Source organism: Pyrus communis, chromosome 17 (assembly GCF_963583255.1).
Source record: "Pyrus communis chromosome 17, drPyrComm1.1, whole genome shotgun sequence".
Taxonomy (NCBI): Eukaryota; Viridiplantae; Streptophyta; class Magnoliopsida; order Rosales; family Rosaceae; genus Pyrus; species Pyrus communis.
The window spans coordinates 14,653,117-14,675,136 of NC_084819.1; the positions used below are offsets into that span (position 1 = coordinate 14,653,117).

A 22,020-nucleotide genomic window follows, 5' to 3' on the forward strand; every position below is an offset into this window, starting at 1 on the left:
TTAATAGGTAGTTCAGATTTGTTCTTTTTTAAACTTTAATAAAGTCGCTTTGACCGAAGGCCATGTCCTCATATTTAATTTAATTTAATTTATATTTAATTATTGTGTTTAGTAAAAAATTATTGTGTTTTTTAGAAGCAAAATGTCATATATGTTGTAGGCATAATTTACTGAACAATTATGGAGGCCAGAGAGAGAGGGTGCGGCGACATAGAGAGATAAGAGATAGATGTGTAATTGTGATGTATGTTCTATTCCACCCTATTGTGCCTTTATTTATAGTAGTAGGGAAGGTTAAATCCTTATCCTAATAGGATCACAACTCTAATAGGATAATATCTAACCCTAGAGAATATTCCAAGATATCCCTAAATACACTAGGATTTACACAATCACATTCCTAATCTAATAGGACTGCAACACTCCCCCTTGAGTGTGTAAATACTCAACTAAATGGCGCATCAGGTCTTCAGCGATGAAGTCATCTACACAATAATGCAAGTCTTGGATTAACGGAAGAATGCATAAAAGGTAAAACTCATAAAACCTCGCTATGGTAAAACCTAATATGGGAGAAAAACCCATAGACTAAGGAGAAAAGCGAGAAGTTGCATTAAATCAAAACTCTACGTCTTCTGGACGTAAGTAGAAGAGCTCACAATAGTTTGGACGTAAGTAGAAGAACTCACAATAGTATGATTAGCCCAAGATGGGTGTCTCGTCAAAACCTAGTTAGGTAGCAAAAACCCAATGGGAAAAATACTCCTAATCGTGTGGAAAAATAGTACATTAAGATTAAGTGAGTATACTTCTGGATACTCCCCCTGAGTTTGATAGAACTTCCAAATGAGAACTACAAGCATTTGCATATGAATAGTTAGGCATACCAATTCCTCGGATAAGCTTCTGGAAGGTTGACTTCGGTAATGACGTCGTGTAGAAGTCGGTATGGTTGGCTGGGATCGGCTTGCATGACTTCAATCTCTTGATGCTTTGCTGATATAAATGTAGACGCAATATGTCTTGGTGTTGACTTCGTTGATGTATCATGTCTTGGTTATGTTGATACATGCGACATAGTCTTTATGGATCGTCGTTAGCACTCAACGATGAATGAAAAACAAGTACTTCGAATATGCTCAACAAGAGCTCTCAACCATGTCTCACGTGTGGCGTAGTGAAGTGAGGTGAGTCTTGGAACGATTCGAAGGTTTAGCAACTAAGGTCATATCATGGACCTCCAAGATATTGCGATATCCCTAACGGTAAAGACATAACCATTCGGGGATTTACCTTGTGAGGGTTTGATAAGTAACCAGTGTCAGCATAACAAACAAGGCAAGCATCATTCCAAGGATCAATGGGGTTAGATTCGCTTGAGATGCGTTGGGATTTGCCTAAGTCCCTAGTAAATGTTTTTAATACCAATTTAGTGGTTGTGTGTAGGCGCAGTGCTGCATCTTTACCAATATATCAATAGCGAAGAAGATGTCATGTCTAACGCAATAAGTTAAGTACAACAAAGCGCAAAATTGAACTTAGATATGGAATTTCGTATTCCAAAGCCTCTTCAATGGGTCTCATTTACATATAACGTAGGGAAGATCATGGGTATACTCAAAAGGTAACACCTTCGGGGTGTAGTTTGACTGGTGGACCAAAATACCGTCAAAACAATGCTTCATCTTCAAGTCAAGGCATAAACAAGTTTTCCTAAGATCCTTCATCTCAAAGTCCATCTTCAAGTGCGAGGAAGTTTTCTCAAGCTCTTCTAGAGTCTTAGTGAGATTCATGTCATTGACATAAATTGTAAGTCTAGCCATTCAGAATAAGACTTCATATTTTAACACGCAAGAGCATTCATTCATATCTCTGACTAATCAAATAATCACTTAGACGAGTATACAATATGTGCCGGATTGCTTCAATCCTTAAGTGAATGCCTCAAATAAGTTAAGAAGGAGTTCCGTGGTTTGAAACTATTTGAACCAGTCTATGTAATTCTTCGATAACTTACATGTAAATCTCTGTATCAATATCCCCATGGAGAAATACTAACAACATTTGTAATGCTGCAGTCAATCATAGGGTGTTTGAGAGAAACCTTGAACCGTAAGGCGTGCATCATATCGCACTGTTTCTTCATCTCATTACGCTTTATTTCCCATTTGTAACACAACAGTGTTACCTTAGGCAGTGTAGGAAAGATAGGTCCAAACACGCTTTGGTAAGGAATTTAACCTTAATTGTAATTTCAGTTGTCCAATTAGTTCTACGTTGTCACTAATTAACTGAACACGATTCGATATCGTCGCTTTCATTTAAGTTAGTAGCTACCATATAAATGAAAACATCATCGATGATAATCTCATTCCAATTCCATTATGTCATCCAAACTAGTATACTGGACCAAGAACTTCAAGTCTCGGGAGTAATCCAGATTAATCTCATGAGATGGAAATGATTTAAGACAGTGATCAAGTACATATTCATTTTGTGTCGTGACTTTCCTCTTATAGAGAAGTGAATCCTATGAATCAAGAGATATGTCGTGCTTGAGGCCAAGACAGATTGATTGGCTATCCATCGGTATACTGGACTGTCTAACAGGAACGGCCAAACCGTCTAACAGGGGCGGCACACCTTTCAGGGATGTTGATTCGATGTCCTTTAAGTACATCTATCTTTGTAGGCATGTTTGCAGCTGGTATATGATCTCGTCACTTTAGCTAGATCAGAGGCATGCATTTAGAGCAAAATTTTGAAAGTTAGAATTCATCGCACTTGCTTATCACACTTGTGCGGTACGGGGATCGAGATGTGACACAATAGGAAATATCCACATAAATTCACGTCGTTCTACAGGAACGTTGACGTTTTTATCTCCCCCTAACAGCGGAAAAACTGTCTCATTGAAGTGACAATCCGCAAATGAGCGGTAAAGAAATCGCATGCAAGGGCTCTAAGAGATCTAGTGTGAAGGAGAATCGTAATCGACAAAGATTCACATCCTTCTTTTGTGGCGCAACTTGGCAAATGGAATGCATACCCAAATGTGTAAATACGAAACGTTAGGTTCGTACCCAGTAACCAGCTGTAATGTCGAAAATGGTTGGGTGGCAATGGGCCTCAAGGCGGACCAACATAACTACGTACAAGATTGCATAGCCCTAAGTAGAAACTGAAAGCTTGGTGCGTTCACCAAGGTTCGAGCGATCATTGAAATTGTGCTTTATGATCACTCTGCGAGGTTATTTGGGGTGAACATTGGAATTTGATGTTCAATTATAAACCCAAAAGACATGCAATACTTATCGAAAATTGTCGATATAAACTCTCAGACATTATCCAGTCTTCTAGACTTTATGGGATAAGTAGGGTGGTGAACCCTTAAAATCGGCTAGGAGGTTTAGTAGCAATATGTGTGGAAAAACATGTGACCAGTTTGTCGATTCATCAACCAAAACCATAAATATTTATATGGTCTGCGTTTTGGTTGGATTAGTCCACATATATTCCCTTGAATCTAGTGTGAAAAAGGGTGATTTCGTATCTTTGCGAGGGATGATTTAGAAATCAATTTTCCCAATGAGCAGGCTTGGCAAAGTGTGCTTGTTAGCACAAGGTCTTTACTGGGTAAGGAGATGCGTCGTGGCATCATTGTTCAACCTAAGTGTCCCAAAAGGTCGTGCCAAAACAAGTAAATTGCTCGAATTACCCAGCTCCAGGTCAGCCATATGTGACATGTTCCCAGTTGGGAAGCAGCCCATTGGCCCCAAAGCAAAGCTTGAGGCTTATTTTTGGAGGTGGTGCAAATATATTCCACTTTATTTTCTGTAATGGTTTCATTCATGATCATTGTTCTCTCGAATATTCTTAAACTCAACGATTTTCTTCTAAAATGGGCAGAATATAAGGTCTCTGACATGGTAATTTAGTACTATTCATACAACGAGGAGCATGCTAATGCTCTTAATTAGGTTGGATATACCTGAAGTTGTTGCTAGAGATGTGATTTAGGTGTAAAGTTAGTGTGCGCAGTATCGCATTCATCCAAACAACTAACTTTCCCATTTTCATACCTAATCATGTGTTTAATTGACTTCGGTCACATGTATCCAAGAAACATAATTCAATTAACTCATATTTGAGGACAATATCAATAAGATTATCCATAACTAAAACATACACCAAACTTAAATCTAAGAACATGGAAAAATGTTCACAAAGTAAATGGTTTACTAAGGGGATTCGGCCAACAAGGCCATCCATGTCAAAATTCTGCTATTCCAATAGTGTTCGGTGAAGCAAAATTAGTCTCACATATTGACTACTAGAATGGTACTCCTTAACAACATTAGTAGGGGTACGAACGTAAGTATAACCAATGATCTATTCCATCAAGACAGAAATAGATTATGCAGGGTTAAGTTTTGGAAATATTATCCCTTATTCTTAAAGTTTTAGGTCTTAGGTGCCAAGGATCACACTTCGAGCATGATGCCACACCTTGCTAGCCCTGATTTTACAATATGTTGTAAAAACAAACTCGAAATTGGATTGTGAGAGAGACATACCCAAAATTGGATTCGGTAAGCTTCAGCTGAAGCTAGAGAGGTCTGTTCGGTAGGTCTCTGCCGAAGTAGAGAAATACATTTCGGTAGGCCCTAGCCGAAACTGGGAATCATCATTCGGTAGGCCTTGACCAAACTTGGTCGAGCCATTCGGTAGACTCTAGCCGAAGTTGGGTCTATACCTTTTCTCTCACGTTTGTGGTAGTAATCAAATTTGAGAATTTGGTAAACTTCTGTTCTCTACACTGCTGCCTCAGGAGCGAGTTATAAACATGGAAGGACGAGAAAAAGTATTCGCGAGTTGAAATTTTATCAGATTTACAAACTTCAGAATCGTACTTATTCATGGTTGTAATCATGGTGTGCTTCAAGAAATATCTTTCATGATTAGACGGTCCGTAGGAGCGAGCAAAGAGCCATTGAATCGTCGTTCAAGAGGTACTTCCATGGGTAATGCATATAAGTCTTCAAATGAAGATTATGGCAGAGGCTTATTCAGCTATTCCGTGCCATTGTTGGCTTCAATGGTTTCTTAGCTTGATATTCAAATGAAGATTCACATCTTGTACTCACATATAGTGGTTTCTGTCAAGAAACGTTCGAATCATTGAAATCAAACTAGTTATTGTTCGGCAATCCATTGAATGGAGGCAACAAGATTATGATTGGTGCTATGGAAATAAGGTCTCCATAAACATCAAAGTTAGAACATTCGGGTTCTAAGACATGGTTTACATGAAAAATGTCGGGTTTTCATGGGTGTATTGTTTTGTGGAAACCTGGTTTCAAAGGCGCTAAATTCGAAACTACAAGTTCAATTTAGTTTATGAACAGTTAGTTCATAAAAGAGAGGTTCTTGCAAGAACACATAATACAATATGCTGATTTAAGTGTAGTGGATTTGAGTTGCTTCGAGAGCTCAAGTGTGAGCGCTTCGGGACTACGAAAGAATGTCAACAGTTCAAAGAAAAGAATTAAAATATTGAATTGTTAATGTCTAAAAGTGATTTTCAGGTCAATAATTTTGGATTTCTTGTCGGATTAATGGATTGCTGGTCACTTTTAATTAATTCAATAGATCAAGACCATACGGGGTCGATCGTGGAAGCAAAATAATGACATGCTAGTCTTATTAACTTCAATTGGTTGCGGGCCAATCGACAAGTGAATTATAGCTTAATTAGTGTTAACAAAAAAACGCCCCAAAAATATTTGGTATGGTTAAGAAGCATAGGATGCCAAAATATGGCATCAGGTCAAAAATAGAAAAAAAATGACGCAGGCCAGCACGTATTGGCTGGCTGCAAAGTCAAGGGTCAAAGCCCTGCAGCAAAGCTGCAGGCTTGTTGGGCCTCGAGGACATGGCTGCAAAATAGCCCATTAGCATGCTGGCTAATAGCTCAACTATTGTGAAGAAGACTGAGTAAAGAAAAAGAAAAATAACCCAGTTGGGCTTTTCGGCCGAGTGAATAGCAAGCCCAGGAAAAAAAAGAAAAAAAGACTAGGGTGTCTTGAGAAAAAGGCCTAGCGATGCTGGGTGTGGGTTTCATTGGAGCAGCTCGACGTCGCAGCCCTAATCTTAGTTATTTCAGACTGGAAAACAAGCCGGGATTTATCCGAAACACACGGATTATCAACCGAGAAACCTCTTGACGTCGGTGGTGTTTCCAAAAACCAGTGAGATTCACACAGAGTCTCCAAAGGAGCATCGAGATTTTGAAGTAAATCTTGAGGTTTCGAGGTCAGGGACGACTTCTAGTCATCGTAAGTCACCTGAACTTTCTGGGAGATGCTAGAGCTCAATTGCAGGCGAGCTGTTGTTAGGTGCGACGAAGAAGACGACGCCAAAAATGATGTCGTATGCGTTTTGTGTCTAGGTTTTGGACTCGGCTCAGAAACTAAGCGGCTTGGCTTGGCTTAGCGCGAACATAACTTCAAACTGTGGCTGCAGCGCATTTTTTTTTTCTTTTCGGGGGCGTTTGTTGCGCTAGACTATCTCGGACTGGATTAGCTTCAAGGACTAAGCTGGACTGGCTTAGACTAGACTAAACTGGACTAACTTAGTGAAGCGTTTGGTGCAGTATTGGACTAAGAAGCTGGATAATAACAAATTATAATATTATATTATTTAATATATAAATTATTAATATTTTATTATGATCTTATCTTTTTCTTCATTTTTTCCTACCATTTCCTCGTTAAATTGGATGAAGTTAGCACCGCCAAAAAATTCATCACCATCCCTGGACCGAGATCTTAGCTTTGAATGCTCGAATCTGTCATGGATTTGAAGAAGCCCAAACAGGCCGAGACTTCCAGGCCATTTTCCAGCCACATTCGACCACATTTTGGCCTCGATTCAAGTAAAATCGTAATCTTGTCACTCCCAGCTTCAATTTGGTATATTTTGTATGAAAGTTGGTTGTGAAATGGATCTGAAAGAGAGTCGGAAAGTTAATGATTGATCTAGGTGACCGGAGATGACGAGGAGTCTGTCGAGAGTGGTCGTTGAGCATGACGAGGACGAGAAAGAGAAGATAGTCTTAGCTAGTCCCATGGTTATTGGGGGGTCTCGCTAAGACCTCTTAGTGAAGGGTTTTGTCCATGCTAGTCCCCTTTAGTCTCATTAATGTTAGTCCCAGCATGGAACAAACACAGTATTGGACTAATAGCTAGTCCAGTCCAACTTAGTGAGGGCAAACAAACGCCCCCTTCAAGTTTTAGTTTTAGGATTTTCAGAACCCAAAGGGAATCAAGGCTCGATGCCCAGCATAGAATGAAGGCCCAGCTAGTGGGCTTGGTTCTCACGCACAACAAGCCTATAAGGGTTGCTTAGTTCCTTTTTTTTTTTTTTTACCTCGGTTAGAGTTTGGAAAAAACCCAAAATTAGAGTTTGGAAAAAACCCAAAATTGCTTCTATTTTATTTTGATTCTTTGACTCACAAATTCCACATAGTAAAAATTACGTAATGCATGAACGTGTATATATATTGACAAAGGTGTGAAACATATACAATATATATATATATATATATATATATATATATATATATATATATATATATATATATATATATCGGAAGGTAAATGTAAATGTAGGGGGTTCATGCATCATGATGAATGTTTTCATGCTTCATGGTCATTCCAAATATCTTCCTTTATTTTAAGCGTACCTGATTGGCAGAAAATAACAAAAGCCTTTGAATTTGTAAAAGATCCTTCTTAGAAAGCCGAAATTGCATCTCTAATGAGTTGTATCATGTTCAACAAAGAAAAATTAAATTGAATCAATAGCATGTATATCAATTCAAGAAAATAATAAATCAATCATAAAAAGAATAATTAAAACGCAATACTCCCTTGATTGAAGATCAACCTCTCTTTAGCACATCGTCAAGAGCATGTTGATAACGTGTTGTAGGCATAATTTATGGAACAATTATAGAGGCCAGAGAGAGAGGATGCGGCGGCATAGAGAGAGAAAAGAGAGACGTGTAATTGTGAGGTGTGTTCTATTCCATCCCATTATGCCTTTATTTATAGTAGTAGGGAAAGTTAAATCCTTACCCTAATAGGATTACAACTCTAATAGAATAATATCTAACCCTAGAAAATATTCCAAGATATCCTTAGATGCACTATGATTTACATAATCACATTCATGATCTAATAGGACTGCAACAATATATTGTTTGTTTTTCTTATTTATTAGGATATTAGTTATTAATTGTTGGTGATTAATTTGGTCACCAAAATTCTCTCTTTTTTTTAAATCAAAATTATATCGTTTGTTTCCTTGTTTGGTTAAATACTTTCTCTCAAAACGTACCATACTACTTCATTTCTCTACGCCGCGTACTAAAAGGTCTTCACAACTTCCTCATTATTTGTTTCATTCTTACAACATGAATTTTAACTAGTTCTTCAAACTAATATTTGGTTGTGGAAGTGATTACAAGGATGACTGGTCAAGACTATTCTGGTTACCTAGATGGGTGGCGTGGTTAAAACAACTATAAGTTTACTGTCCTCCTACAAAGCTTGCTCCTATGTTTCCACGATTTTAATTTCTTCGGTTAAGGTAGTCACTATTAATCAGTCTATCAGTTATGTCGCTAATTAACGCGTTTGTGATATTTTGACATTCTTCATTACCCTAAAACTATGAACCACCTTTATGGCACAAAGGTATCTCTCCTAGATACTAGCATGTGTCCGATATCAAAAATCATACCGCTTGAATACTGGTTGACTGCTTCTAGATATCAAACAATATCGTTAATAAGTAGCGTCATCGTATGTTGGTTACAGGTTAGAGCCCGCTCGGGTGGATGGTTTCATATGATTGGTAAGAAATTGGTCCTAATGACTCAGTTTCGTTGATTCTAAGGGAATTTTACGTGCTGCTCATGGGATTTTTGCTAACCAAAGGTATAACAACTCATACTACCATGCCTATACTCATTGTAATGACGAGTACATTATCAAGGTAATCCTGGGAATCAGTGTTGATTGAAGTGTTCTAAGGTTGGGAAAAGGAATTTGCTAATGATTTACTCTTGATGGGTTAATGGAATATAATCTTCCTCTTGAAGATTTGAAATTATAACTACGGTGACAGATTAGTACAGTCGGGGACCACAGGTGGTTGTCCCCCAGATGTTGTTCCGTTGAGTGCTACCACTTTAGCACCACAATGTTGTTCGAGACATTTCCAGAGATTTCCACAAAAAGTAAAACTTCGTAAGAATTTTGATAAGTGGTATTCTAAGGGGCATTGCTAAGGAATCAAAACTATTTGTGGTTCCTATCTTGAAAGGTTTGGTAATGAAGGCGGGAGAATAGTGATGGGATTGATTGGTAAATCTCTAGTGATACACAATTATTGATACAACAACCCTGCTTTAGGGCCAGAAACTTATCTCAAATCTATATATTTCCCTGGCAGAGAGCTTAAAGTCTAAAGGCATTCGCCAAAATGATCATCTAAAATGTCGATAAGTCACCTAAACCGCCCAAAACTTAGGAAAAGCTAACATGTTTTTCATGCTCGACGAGGTGGTAAGATTCGCTAATTAAATTCAAGAACCGAGGATGCCTGCATCACGTGTGTGATGAATGCAATACTGCCTAAACTTTTGCTCTAATACCAAACTTACACATCCTGACCCGAAATGTCCACCTGGACTCTGAATCGAGCTGTGTTGGTTAACACCAGGAAGGTGATGAAGCCATAAGGTGTAGTGAGGTGGAAATGTGAATAAATTTAAAATAAAAGTGACTAGATGCAAAAGTGCGCATGTGAGTGGGATTGAACCCAATTTACATGTGATGTCAGAGTATAAGTAAAGTACAACAAAGGTAGAGGAAGAATTATACTGTCAAGAGTATTCCCATAACAACATTTTGCCAGAAAGTCCTTGTCGACATGAAAGCTCTGCCACTAAAACCTGGATAGGAGAAAAAAAATAAGGGTGAGTGGGCCTAAAAATAAAGTTTTGTAAAAATCTTTTCGAAAACGTATAACCCCTCGCCGTAAAACAAGTACAATTGCTAAATATAACATACTACGTATTGTATGAAAATACATACCATAGCCAGCAATTCCTCAAAAATGCAATACTTCACAATAATTCTTAAATGAGCATATAATTTCCAGTAATCACAATATATCGTAGAAATAAACATATCATATTGAGTGTTCATCGACATATGCTAACACAAGAGTTCATGCAAAGATATTCTCACATGAATAGAACTAGGTGTAATAATGAACTACGTTCTAGTACTACAATCACGTGAAGATTGGTGCTATGCGCATCACATATGAGTTCTAATTGCCTATAACAATCTAGGATAGGACTGGCAACTATAATGAATCCAAAGTGAGCATACGGTGCGATGCGAACTTACACGTGAAGCCTGGCACTGGCTATGGCAAGTATAAACAGTGTAGCACATTATGAGCAAATAACGTAAATATAGTCATGTCACATTGATTCAATAATTCTAGTCAACATAATATTATACATAACCGTAAATCTAATTAAGGCATCCCATAAGATTTATAATGATTTCATAATTCTCATTATACGACATTTCTTATAAACGTTGATTTAATTACGACATCACATAGAAAATTCGTTATTAGATGTATGTATGGAAACTAAACAAATACACAAACACACACACACACACACACACACACACTATATATATATATATATATATATAAGAAAATAGCCACTCACATATACTTGTGAAGTCATAGCCGTTTGAACGAGTAAATACGGATCGCCGATGCTAATCATACCTAAGTATAGTAGATATCCGTTACTAAAACTCAACTAAAATGATTAAATTTGGGGAAATGGATTGCATATTTGGAATCAGGGTATCGAAATATGCTAAGGGCAGTTTTCGAAAAAAGTCAACAGTCAACCTTAAAAAGTCAACTACGTTAAAACTTTGGAATTTCACTAAATGGATGCCAAAAAATGGACTCGAGGTGTCAAAATTAGCCTATAAGGGTTTCCGACAATATTTTGTAAAAGTCAACATGAGGAATCTTCTAGGAATATTTCGAGAATATTCCAAATCTAATTAGAAATCGGTCTTTGTCGAATCTAGTACGTGGATCCTGGTTTGGGCTGGTTCGCGGGTCCCGTTTTGGTTTATTGGTCAGGTCAACCTGTTTTTAGGTCGTGGGTCGATCGGAATATGGGCAACAATCCCAGAGCTCCGATCAAGCTTGAAATACAACTAAAATACAACAAATTATACATGGATTTGAAGATTAAAAAGAAGGGAATAATTTTATACCAAAATCACGTCGAGTCGTGGTCAGGATAAGTTGTAAAGGCCTGCAACTAGTGGCGTCATGGTCGGAAAACTAGGGAGACTTCCCGAGTTAATTTTTATACCAAATTTTCAGCAAAACACGTGTATAAGGAGTCAATTGCCGTTAAAATGAAACAGGAAAAGAAAAACATGTGGTCTAGACCTTTTGTCAGATTCGTTAGACTATCGCCCGAATCCTCTTGGATTTCGAACAGAGCTCGGCTTCCTAGCGGTGAGCAGAGAGAGTGTGAGAGAGAAAGACTAACAAGAGGGAGAGAGAAAGAGAGAGGATCCATGTGTTGGTTTAGTGGAGCTCGCTAAAGAAGATGGTAAGCTGGTGGACGCTGGCCTCAGCGTTGGCGGTTGCAGAGGGAAGATAGAGTTAGAGTGAGAGAGAGATGTGAGAGAAGATAAAGAGAAGAAATAGTGTCCAAGAGAGTGGGGGAATGAGTGACACGTGGCACGAGAGGAGAGAAGAGTTGGTGTGGGTATGGGCTTCACGGGGCCAGAAAAATTATTAAAAAAATTAAAATATCCAACCAAACATTATTAAAATAATAAAATACCCAAAAATTCAAATTTACTAAATTAAACACCCTTAAGTTTCATAGTTTCATAAAATTTTAACCGTAACTTGAATTTCGATTCTGCTTGCACCTACTTGTTCGTACCGTCGAGTACTTCAAGAATACGGTAAAATAATAGGTCATACACGTCATGAAAGTCAACAATCTCTCCACTAAGGCATTTTCATCAATTCACTCTTAAAATTAATAAAATCATAAAATTAGAGACGAGTTGTTACAATCTACCCAACATAAAAAAAATAAAAAATAAAAAATAAAATAAAAATTTCGTCCTCAAAATTTGAAATAAGTTGCTATACATAAAATACTCCAAAGGATAGGAAGAAAATATATATAAAAAGAAGATATCAAGTTAGAGCGGTTGCATAAAAAAGAATGTCATTCTGTCTCGATCGGGTTGCAATGATTCCTCTTTCATGCCTCCAAACTCAAACTTTTCTTATCCTTTAGTACAATACTGTGATATAATACCTTTATAAAAACACAAAGTCAAAAATAGATATATAATAACATAACGCCAAAATACGTATATATAACGTAAAATTAAAATAGTTATACGTAAATCAAAATTGAACATACAAAAATTTCACCTACACACTCATAGCATCACGTACTGTAAGAGTAAGTGTAGTACCTTTGGGTCAAGCCCAAACAATAAATAAATAAATATACTAACGTAGACCGGATTACTTGTTCACTCGTTTAGCGAACCCAACGAATAAGCTATCAATATTATGGTCTGCAGTCCGCAATACCGACAACTCACTGTTGTCTTGATAAGCAAGTAATAAATTTTCGAGAGTGCAATATTACAATCTTGCCCCTTATTGGGAAAGTGTGCATAAGTCGTCAGATTTACGCCTCGATTGCGCTCACACACTACCTTCTTGGGGGACATCGTGTATAGCACATAATTTCCTACATCGTAATCTCAAACCTTCAAATACATGTTCGCAATACTCTTATGTACACCACGTGTTGTTTGTAGAATTCTCTAGACAACATCTCAAATGGTGTCTTACCTAACATCTTAAATTATGCCTACGCGTTCGTACCGTTGAGTACTTTGAGAATACGGTAAAATAATAACTCATACACGTCACGAAATGACGATCAACAAAAATCAACAATCTCTCCACTAGGGCATTTTTGTTTATTCACTATTTTAAAATTAATAAAATCGTAAAATTAGTGACGGGTTGTTACAGGACTAGTTTGATATTGAATTTTGTCCTAACTGTTAAATAAAGTTGAATTTTTTTTGTTAAGATTAGGATTTTGAAACCATTTCATTACTTTTTTTTATTATTTAACTCAAAAGATAGGACACAAACCCAAAAGATTTAACTAAAGTTAAAATTTTTGTTTGTAAATTAAAATAAGAATTGTTTATAAAACCCAAAAAAAAAAAAACAAAAAGAAATTATCATTGAAATGTAAATTACTATAAGTTTTCGCAAAATAAAGTTAAAATTACTATTTCTAAATTAAAGTAAGCACTGTTTCTAAAACCCAAAAATTAAAGTTTTTTTTTTTTTAATTTCGATTTGACTTAATATTATTGTTTAGTTCGTTCTAAATCATGCAAGATTGTATTATTAACTCCACTAATTTATCAAAACTAAAGTTAAAACCATTATTCTAAATTGAAATAAGCTTTGTTTCTAAAACTCAAAAGATAAAAGTCTTTCTTCTTTGTTTTGGATTGTAATTTGGCTTCATATTATTATCTGATTTGTCATAAATAATGCATGGTTATATTATTTAGGGAACTTTAACAAAAAACTTCCGGTACTATTCACTTTAACGAAAAATCACATTTTTACATTAAAAAGTCAATCATGGTACTATTCACTTTACCCTTTATTTTTGTCCTTATCGTTAAGACTCAAAGTCTTCAAGTCTTTTTCATTAGTTTTCCTTATTATTTAATTCAGGGGCAATGTACAATTTCAAATAATTTGTTGAAATATAAACCCTTGCAACTTTTATTTCCTATATAAAAACCCACCTAATTATAAACATCCAAATAAAACCCAAATTTAAAAGTGATTGCCATGTAGGAAAGTAATTGACCTATTAATACAAAATATTTACAACTTGTACCACAATATTCAAAATAAATCAATAAATATTATTACTCACCTTAATTACAATGAACAAATAATTTATTGCATATTATTACCCCTAACACACACGTATATATACATATATACGTTCAAATGTATATAGTACTACCATAAGCTCAATATATATAGTTTACATATATATATATATATATATATATATATATATATATAGTACTACTATACGTTATGATCAAATATATTATACTAATTAATCTACCTATATGTAAATTTATGATGAGCAAATACCATATATTTTATAGGTATTTTATTTTGTATGTATCATCATATATATTGGGCACATTTTATTATTATTTAATCTCTTAAATATAAAATTGTTGGAAGTTTAGAAGACCAGCTACCTTTCCCCACCAGCTATAGAAGACTAGATCAAAGGCCTTTTACGTGTGCGAATTTTTAGTGGCCTTACAGTACTTTTCTTTGTCTGGATATATATAACAATTTCTAACCAAATCAACCACGTAAAGTCGATATACACAAATTTAATGAGGAGGCGACAACGGGGATTGAGAGAGTAATTACCTTTCTTTTAATACCAGTAGTTTCGTTGAACAAAGACAAACGAAGAGGATGTATTCAATTGGGGTTTTGAGAGATTTTACTTTTTTTAATGAATTTAAGAGTATTCAATTAGGATTTTAAGTGATTATCTGAAATTCAAGATGTATTCAATTAGAATTTTAAGATAATTTATTAAAATCCATAGAAATTTGAGTGTATTCAATTAGGATTTTAAATAAGTTTATAACATTCCAGGTGTATTCAATTAGAAATTGATTTTAAAGAATTTTAGAAAGTTGAGGAATTAGAGAGAATTGGAGAGATTTCATAATGTATTTTAAGCATCCACAAATCTCACATCTCCCTACGAGATTTCGAGAGAATTTAATCAAAATTTTATATGGAATCTCTACAAATCAATTAAACTCCATAAAAATCCATGGATTTATAAATCCATTAAAGTCTTTTAAATCCTTAATTGAATACACCTCTCGAAATTGTTGATTCCATTGAAAAATTTCTTAAACCTAGCTTTAGTTGACCAAATTAAAACAGTAATTTTCGAATGTCCCTGCATTATCAAAGGTGGTGACTGTGGCAGTTTGGTGTTATGGGTTAATCTAATGAATATCGTTTTAATTAACAAACTAATAACGAATTTGAGTATGACCTGAGGATCAAAATAAGGTTGACTATATCTGTAATGTGACCATTTATGCCTACCACCACATAATACAACCCCTTCCAGAAATTTGGTTCAATTTCTGGGATTTTAATCGGTCAAAGTTGGAATGCACGAGTAGTGGTTTAGGGTTTCATCGAACGGTCAGCTGCGATGGGTGGGATTCGAAGCAACAGCGAATTGATCATGAGATCTTGTCCAATTATTTAAAAGTCAATGAGATCTTGTCAACTTATTGAAAAGTCTTCGAGATTTATCTCCTTCTCCAAGAAACAAATATCAAATCATTGTTACTCAATATACTGAAACAAATTTTATAATTGTTATCTGCACCTCCGTAAAATGAATTTAATTAAGAGATATGTTATCCACACACAATTTTTTACTTTACACACACTACTTGTTAATTTTTGTTATTTAATCTTTTTCAATTAATCTAATTCAACAGCTGAAAATTAAAAAAATATATGAGAAGTAAAAAAAGATGTGTAGATATCAGATCTCTTTAATTAATTATTTCCACATGCATATATATTACTTTCTCTGTTTTCTATCTGTTGTTTATTATTTCATACTCCAAATATACAATATACATTTCCCATATCATATTGGTTGATAAAAAAACAAAACTCATCATGTACATGTAATTAAGTAAACAATATAGTATCCCACCCCAACATCTAAATTACGTATTAATAGAACTCTAATTGTTAACCAAAATTCCATAAAATTATCATTCTAACCCTCTAATTAAAATTGAACATGAATAAGAAATATGGGTAATAATATAATTTCACACAACCAAATTTTTGTTTTTTTTTTCAAAGCCTCACCTACATATGATTCTAACATAACTCTAAATAAAAAATAAATAAAAAAATAAAGCTCTCTCCCCTCCCTCTCCACCCCACTTCTCTGTCACTTCCTCTCTCCTTCCATTTTTAAAACAAAGTTCTTCTAACACTTTGTGTGTGATCATATGCTAATTATACATAAATAAAAAAAAGCGAATTTTAATTAGACATTCCCGATACTATTCACTTTTAACAAAAAATAATATTTTTACCTTTCCTTAATACTATTCATTACACATTTATTTGTTATTTTTCATTAATATTAAAGTTTTTTTTTGTACTTTTCGTTAGTTTTCTTTTAAAAAAAAAACAAAATAGTTATATATATATATATATATATATATTCTATTATGGGTAATGACAATCTTTGGGGTTTAAGACGTCTTAATTGTAAAAAAAAAAAAGCTGAACAAATTAACAAATTTAATCCCTGACACATCAGCAGGTAACGTATATTATCTGATCATGTTGACAGAATGGGACGAGCACGGAATGTAAAGAGCGACAGAATAGAGTGTACGATCAAGAAATAAATTTTGTATAGAGTACTCGGGACGTATCTAAGCATAAACCTTTTCATTTCTGAAGTACTGAGAATTCCTCCTAAATTAAATACAAAAAAGAAAATTACATTTACACAAATGGCTCGCGACCTTTTCCACTTACTTAATATTTGTAATGTCAACGTTCTTCCGAACTAGGTTTACATTCAGAAATATTCAACTCTAAACGTGTTCTTCTAGTACACCGCGGGAGTTCCCTTTTCTTAAAATTCGTCAGACTGTAAAGTGTAGTTTTGGACACGGTCAAATTGATCGATGTTATTCAACATGGTTGGTTTTTGAAGAAGAAAGTTTCTGACTTGTGTTCATATCTTTATGCAAGCATTCTCTAACGGTTCCCCAATTTAATCAAACTGTTAACTGCATATATGATACCAAACTCATTTTGTATGCCTTTATCTTAGACATTTCAAAGTCCTTGTCAAAATAATGCAAATTTATTGGCTAATTTTCCACGTAATTGTGGAAATAATGGGTTAGCAACTACTTTCCAAATGCCTATATAAACATAGCATATATCGACCTCTGATATATCACAAGAAAAATACAATATTCCATAACAATAGACGATTCTCAAACTTCTCATTTCCCTTGAGCTAGCTCTTTTAATTTGTTCCCCATATGGCACGCTTAGCCTTTGTGCTAGCTTGTGCTCTAGCCCTATTGGCTTCCTCAGTAGCCTCTGGTGCAATTGTTGAGCATTCTTTTAATGTAAGTCTTGCCTCAATTTTGGGTATGCTCATTAATGTTTCTAGGCTGAAACACATTATAATGTTCAAAAACACTTCTGAGTCAATTGACAAAAAAAAAAAATGTAATTTTGGATCATAGAAGTGGTTTTTTAAAACAATTTTGCACAAGCCCTTTGGCAGCCTTATTTTATCATGCATATTTCCTCACCAATTATTTGAATGTTTCCTTTGAATAATAGTAGTTATGATATATTTTTTTTAATTACAATTGTTTTCAGGTGAACAACCTAACTGTTAGCCGACTGTGCCGGAATCAATCGATTACTGTAGTAAATGAGAGTTATCCAGGACCAACCATATATGCACGAGATGGAGACACACTTATTGTCCACGTTTTAAACCAGTCTCCCTATAACATTAGTATTCACTGGTAAAGACCAATTATCCAAAATCATTTAACAACCCCCAAGTGGAATGTTGAGTAATGTTTTCTTCACGTTGTATAGTTTCTTTCTTAATGCAGGCATGGAATCTTTCAACTTCTGAGTCCATGGGCGGATGGGCCTACATATGTAACTCAATGCCCTATACGCCCCGGACAAAGTTATACTTACAAATTTAATATCACTGGACAAGAAGGCACCCTTTGGTGGCATGCCCACATTTCGTGGCTCCGTGCAACTGTCCACGGAGCGCTCATAATCCACCCGAAAGCCGGTCGATCCTTCCCCTTCCCCAAGCCCGCCAAAGAAGTTCCCATCTTGTTAGGTAATTAACGATTAAACTATACCATTCAACTTACTTAACGTTAATTGTAATATGTACCTTAAACAATAATTTTGATGAATAATAATTTTTTTACCAACTTTTTTTATGACTAATTATATATTACCTGTTTGATGGAATTGCAGGAGAGTGGTACAATGGCAATGTGGTCGACATTGAGGAAGAAGGCCTATCTAAAGGAATTGCTCCTAACATTTCAAACGCTTACACCATTAATGGACTTCCCGGTGATCTTTATGACTGCTCTCAAAATCGTACGTAACTATGCATGCATACACGTAAATTTATTGATTTAGTTTATGTGTTATTTTTGCATGATGAGTATTAACGAAGTGACATCAAATTATCAGAATCATATCAGTTAAGTGTGGTGAGAGGAAAGACTTACCTGCTACGCTTAATTAACGCTGGACTCAATACCCAGCTCTTCTTCAAGATAGCCAATCACAAGATGACAGTTGTCGCCATCGACGCTACCTACACCACTCCTTATGTCACCGACGTGGTGGTTACTGGACCCGGTCAGACCACAGACGTTCTTGTCAAATTCAATCAACCTATTGGATCTTATTACATGGCCGCCACTCCATACGCTAGCGCTAGTGACACCATCGACTTTGATAACTCAACCACCAGAGGCATCATTATCTACAAGGGCTCCAATTCATCAACCCCCATTATGCCCCCAATGCCCAACCCTCACGACACGCCATTGGCCCATAAGTTCCTCACCAATCTTACTAGCCTCGCCGGTGGGCCCCAATGGGTCCCAGTCCCACTCAAGGTGGACGAGCACATGTTCGTGACAATCGGCGTCAACTTGGAGATGTGTCCAGAAAATGCCACATGTCAGGGTCTATTCAATAACCGACTATCCGCAAGCATGAACAACGAGTCATTTGTGCTCCCAAGTAATACATCCATGTTGGAAGCACAGTTTCACAATGTGAGCGGGGTTTACACCAGAGACTTTCCTGACAAGCCTCCAGTCAAATTTGACTACACGGACACAAACATCAGCCTCGACCTATCACTGATATACGCGCCAAAATCGACCAAGGTCAAGACGCTGAAATTCAATTCAACAGTGGAGATGGTGCTTCAAAACACAGCGTTTTTGGCCATCGAGAACCACCCAATGCATCTCCACGGCTTCAATTTCCACGTGTTGGCACAAGGGTTTGGAAATTACGATCCAATTAATGACCCCAAAAAGTTTAACTTCGTTAATCCACAAATACGTAACACAATTGGTGTGCCGGTCGGAGGATGGGCTGTGATTAGGTTTCAAGCAAATAATCCTGGTTAGTTTTCTTAATCATTTGTTTAATTAAGTTTCATTGTATTTTAATGTATTATAAACAATTAATTTATGACGGCTTGTTTTAAACTGTTGTTTCAGGTATATGGTACATGCACTGTCATTTGGATGTGCATCTGCCATGGGGGCTGGGAATGGCCTTTGAGGTTGAAAATGGACCGACGCTAGAGTCTACTTTGCCTCCACCACCACTTGATTTGCCCAAATGTTAGAAGTTGTTCGGAAGAGACCTCAAAATATTCTTTCAATTGTATTCTTTAAATTATAATATCGTGGTCAATTTCATTCGTTTGGTTACAAATAAATAATTTTGTAGTAAAAGTAGTAACAAATGCATTGTATAAGTAGGTAATCATTGTTTACTAAAGCCACAATATATTATTTAATTACTAATATTGTTTTTTTTACTCAGAGATGAATTTTGTTAGATTTCTAAGAGAAATGTTTACATCTTCCATCAAAATATGGAAGATAAAATCTGAACCAATACAATTCCATGAATGATCTCCCCCATGTTTAGAAACAAAGGATGCTATAGCATGCGCAGCTTGATTGCTTTCTCTGTGGGAGTACTAGAATACAACAAACTGCAAGGATTGGGCAATCCTCCAAACATCATGAATCAAACCTTCCAACATTGCATCAGTATCCATATCCTTTTTAAAAATCTGCACTAAAACCTTCGCATCTGTTTCAGTCTCAATGGGTTGAATGCCTCTCACAACACATTCCTGCAGCGCTGCCCTAACTGTAGTGACCTTCGCCATTGCTGCATTTTGAAAGTCCAGGTTCCCAGCACCGCCAGCAGAGTGCATAATGCCAGCAAAATCCCAGAATACCCATCGTATTCCACTCCCTTTTTACTTTTGATTCCAGGCTGCATCACAGTTCACTTTTAACGTCACATACTTAGGTCTTTCCCATCTCATGATCTTGCGCGAAAACTTCAGCTCAGCAGCTTGTGTTTTAGTTTCCCGAGCCTCATTTAGTTCCTTAAAAGCCTCCTGTAACACAAACAGTTGATGAAAACTGATCACACGATATACGATACGATTCAAGGATCTTCGGAATCCTCACAAAGATGATCTGTAGAGGACACTGGAATATATTTTTCGAAGGGACAAAATATAATGAAAATGACAAAATTCTTAAAAACTTTTAGTTTTAATGAAAATGACAAAATAAAGGTGTAAGTAAATAGTATCATGAGTGACTTTTCAAAATAAAAATGTTCTTAACGATAAAAATAAACAATACCAAAATTGTTTCATTAATATTCAAAAAATAAAATAAAATAAAATAAAAAAACCTCATATACGAACATCATTTGGATTTCCCTTTTTGAGAAGCAGTAAATGGTCTGAATCACATTGGATCCCCAAATCAGTAGATTCTAGGTTTCTGCCCTGTTAGAGATTTGGGCTGCCCATCACATCTCTTCCACATAATAGTTCCTATAACAAAAATGTCAGTAATTTTGAGTTTAAAATCTTATAAACTAACAGCTGTTGATAATAACCTTCATGATAATTGCATTCCCTATAATCTTCTTCATATTGCCAATTAGTTGTATGGTAAAACCTTAAATTTTTTCAGTGACTTATAGTTCAATATTGTCCTAACTGAGTATTACAATTTGATTTTACACACATTAATAATTTCTCCTACATGTGGTTAAGTTGTGTCCTTATTGTCCAAGTTGAGTTCAAAATGAGTTGGCATCTAGTTATGATAGCCTTGATCACATTGGAGGGCTGATTTCCATTTGTGGGACGTATGTACCCACCTCTCTAGTAGAGGTGATATGATGAGTAAGAGTGATTCAAATAATATTTTACTCGTTTGGATGTGTTTTTCAAATAACTAAAAGGGCTTTTAGAGAAAATATTTTTGAGTTCCAAAAACACTTAAAGTGTTTTATGGAAGAAGCACCAATTCTGTGCTTCTTCCAGGAAGTACTTTAAGTGTTTTTTAAGATTTACTTACATCTTTACTAAAAATTGGTTTTAAACATTTTCATCAAAAGCGTTTTCAATCATTTTAAAAGCACATCCAAACGAGTCATTATTAATTCAAATGTGCTACTTCTAAATAAGATTGTCATACATGTACATTATTTGAAAAGGACGTTTGGCGGTTCTGTATTAGGGATTACGCTTCAATTAATGTCGCAAATCTCGTCCAAAATTCATTGCCTCTAACATTCATGCATGGCTATAAGGTGCGAGGGACAAATGCAGGATGAAGCTTTCTTGATGTTTCTTGTGAAACAGGACAAGAGCCGTATGTAGGGGCATTGCTTTTCGCAGAGATAAGGCAAGAATATTCCTGCAAATTAAAAACTTTTTTTTTGTTTTGTTTTGGTGAACGCAAATTAAAAACATTTGACAAAGAATGTTAGTACTTGTACATCTAGTTAGAATGCTCTAATACCATGTTGGATAATCATAAAATGCTTAGATTAAGAAATATC

At 35.6% G+C, this 22,020-nt stretch overlaps 1 protein-coding gene across 1 annotated transcript; it reads left to right on the forward strand.

Annotated features, from left to right (window-relative positions):
- The first annotated feature begins 17,295 nt into the window (after positions 1-17,295).
- On the forward strand, positions 17,296-19,834 carry LOC137723115 (laccase-7-like). Its single transcript, XM_068462280.1, has 6 exons — positions 17,296-17,459; positions 17,719-17,870; positions 17,964-18,208; positions 18,352-18,480; positions 18,577-19,530; positions 19,629-19,834. Exons 1-6 carry the CDS (start codon positions 17,370-17,372, stop codon positions 19,757-19,759), a joined length of 1,701 nt encoding a protein of 566 aa, XP_068318381.1. The 5' UTR covers positions 17,296-17,369; the 3' UTR covers positions 19,760-19,834.
- The last annotated feature ends 2,186 nt before the right edge of the window (positions 19,835-22,020 follow it).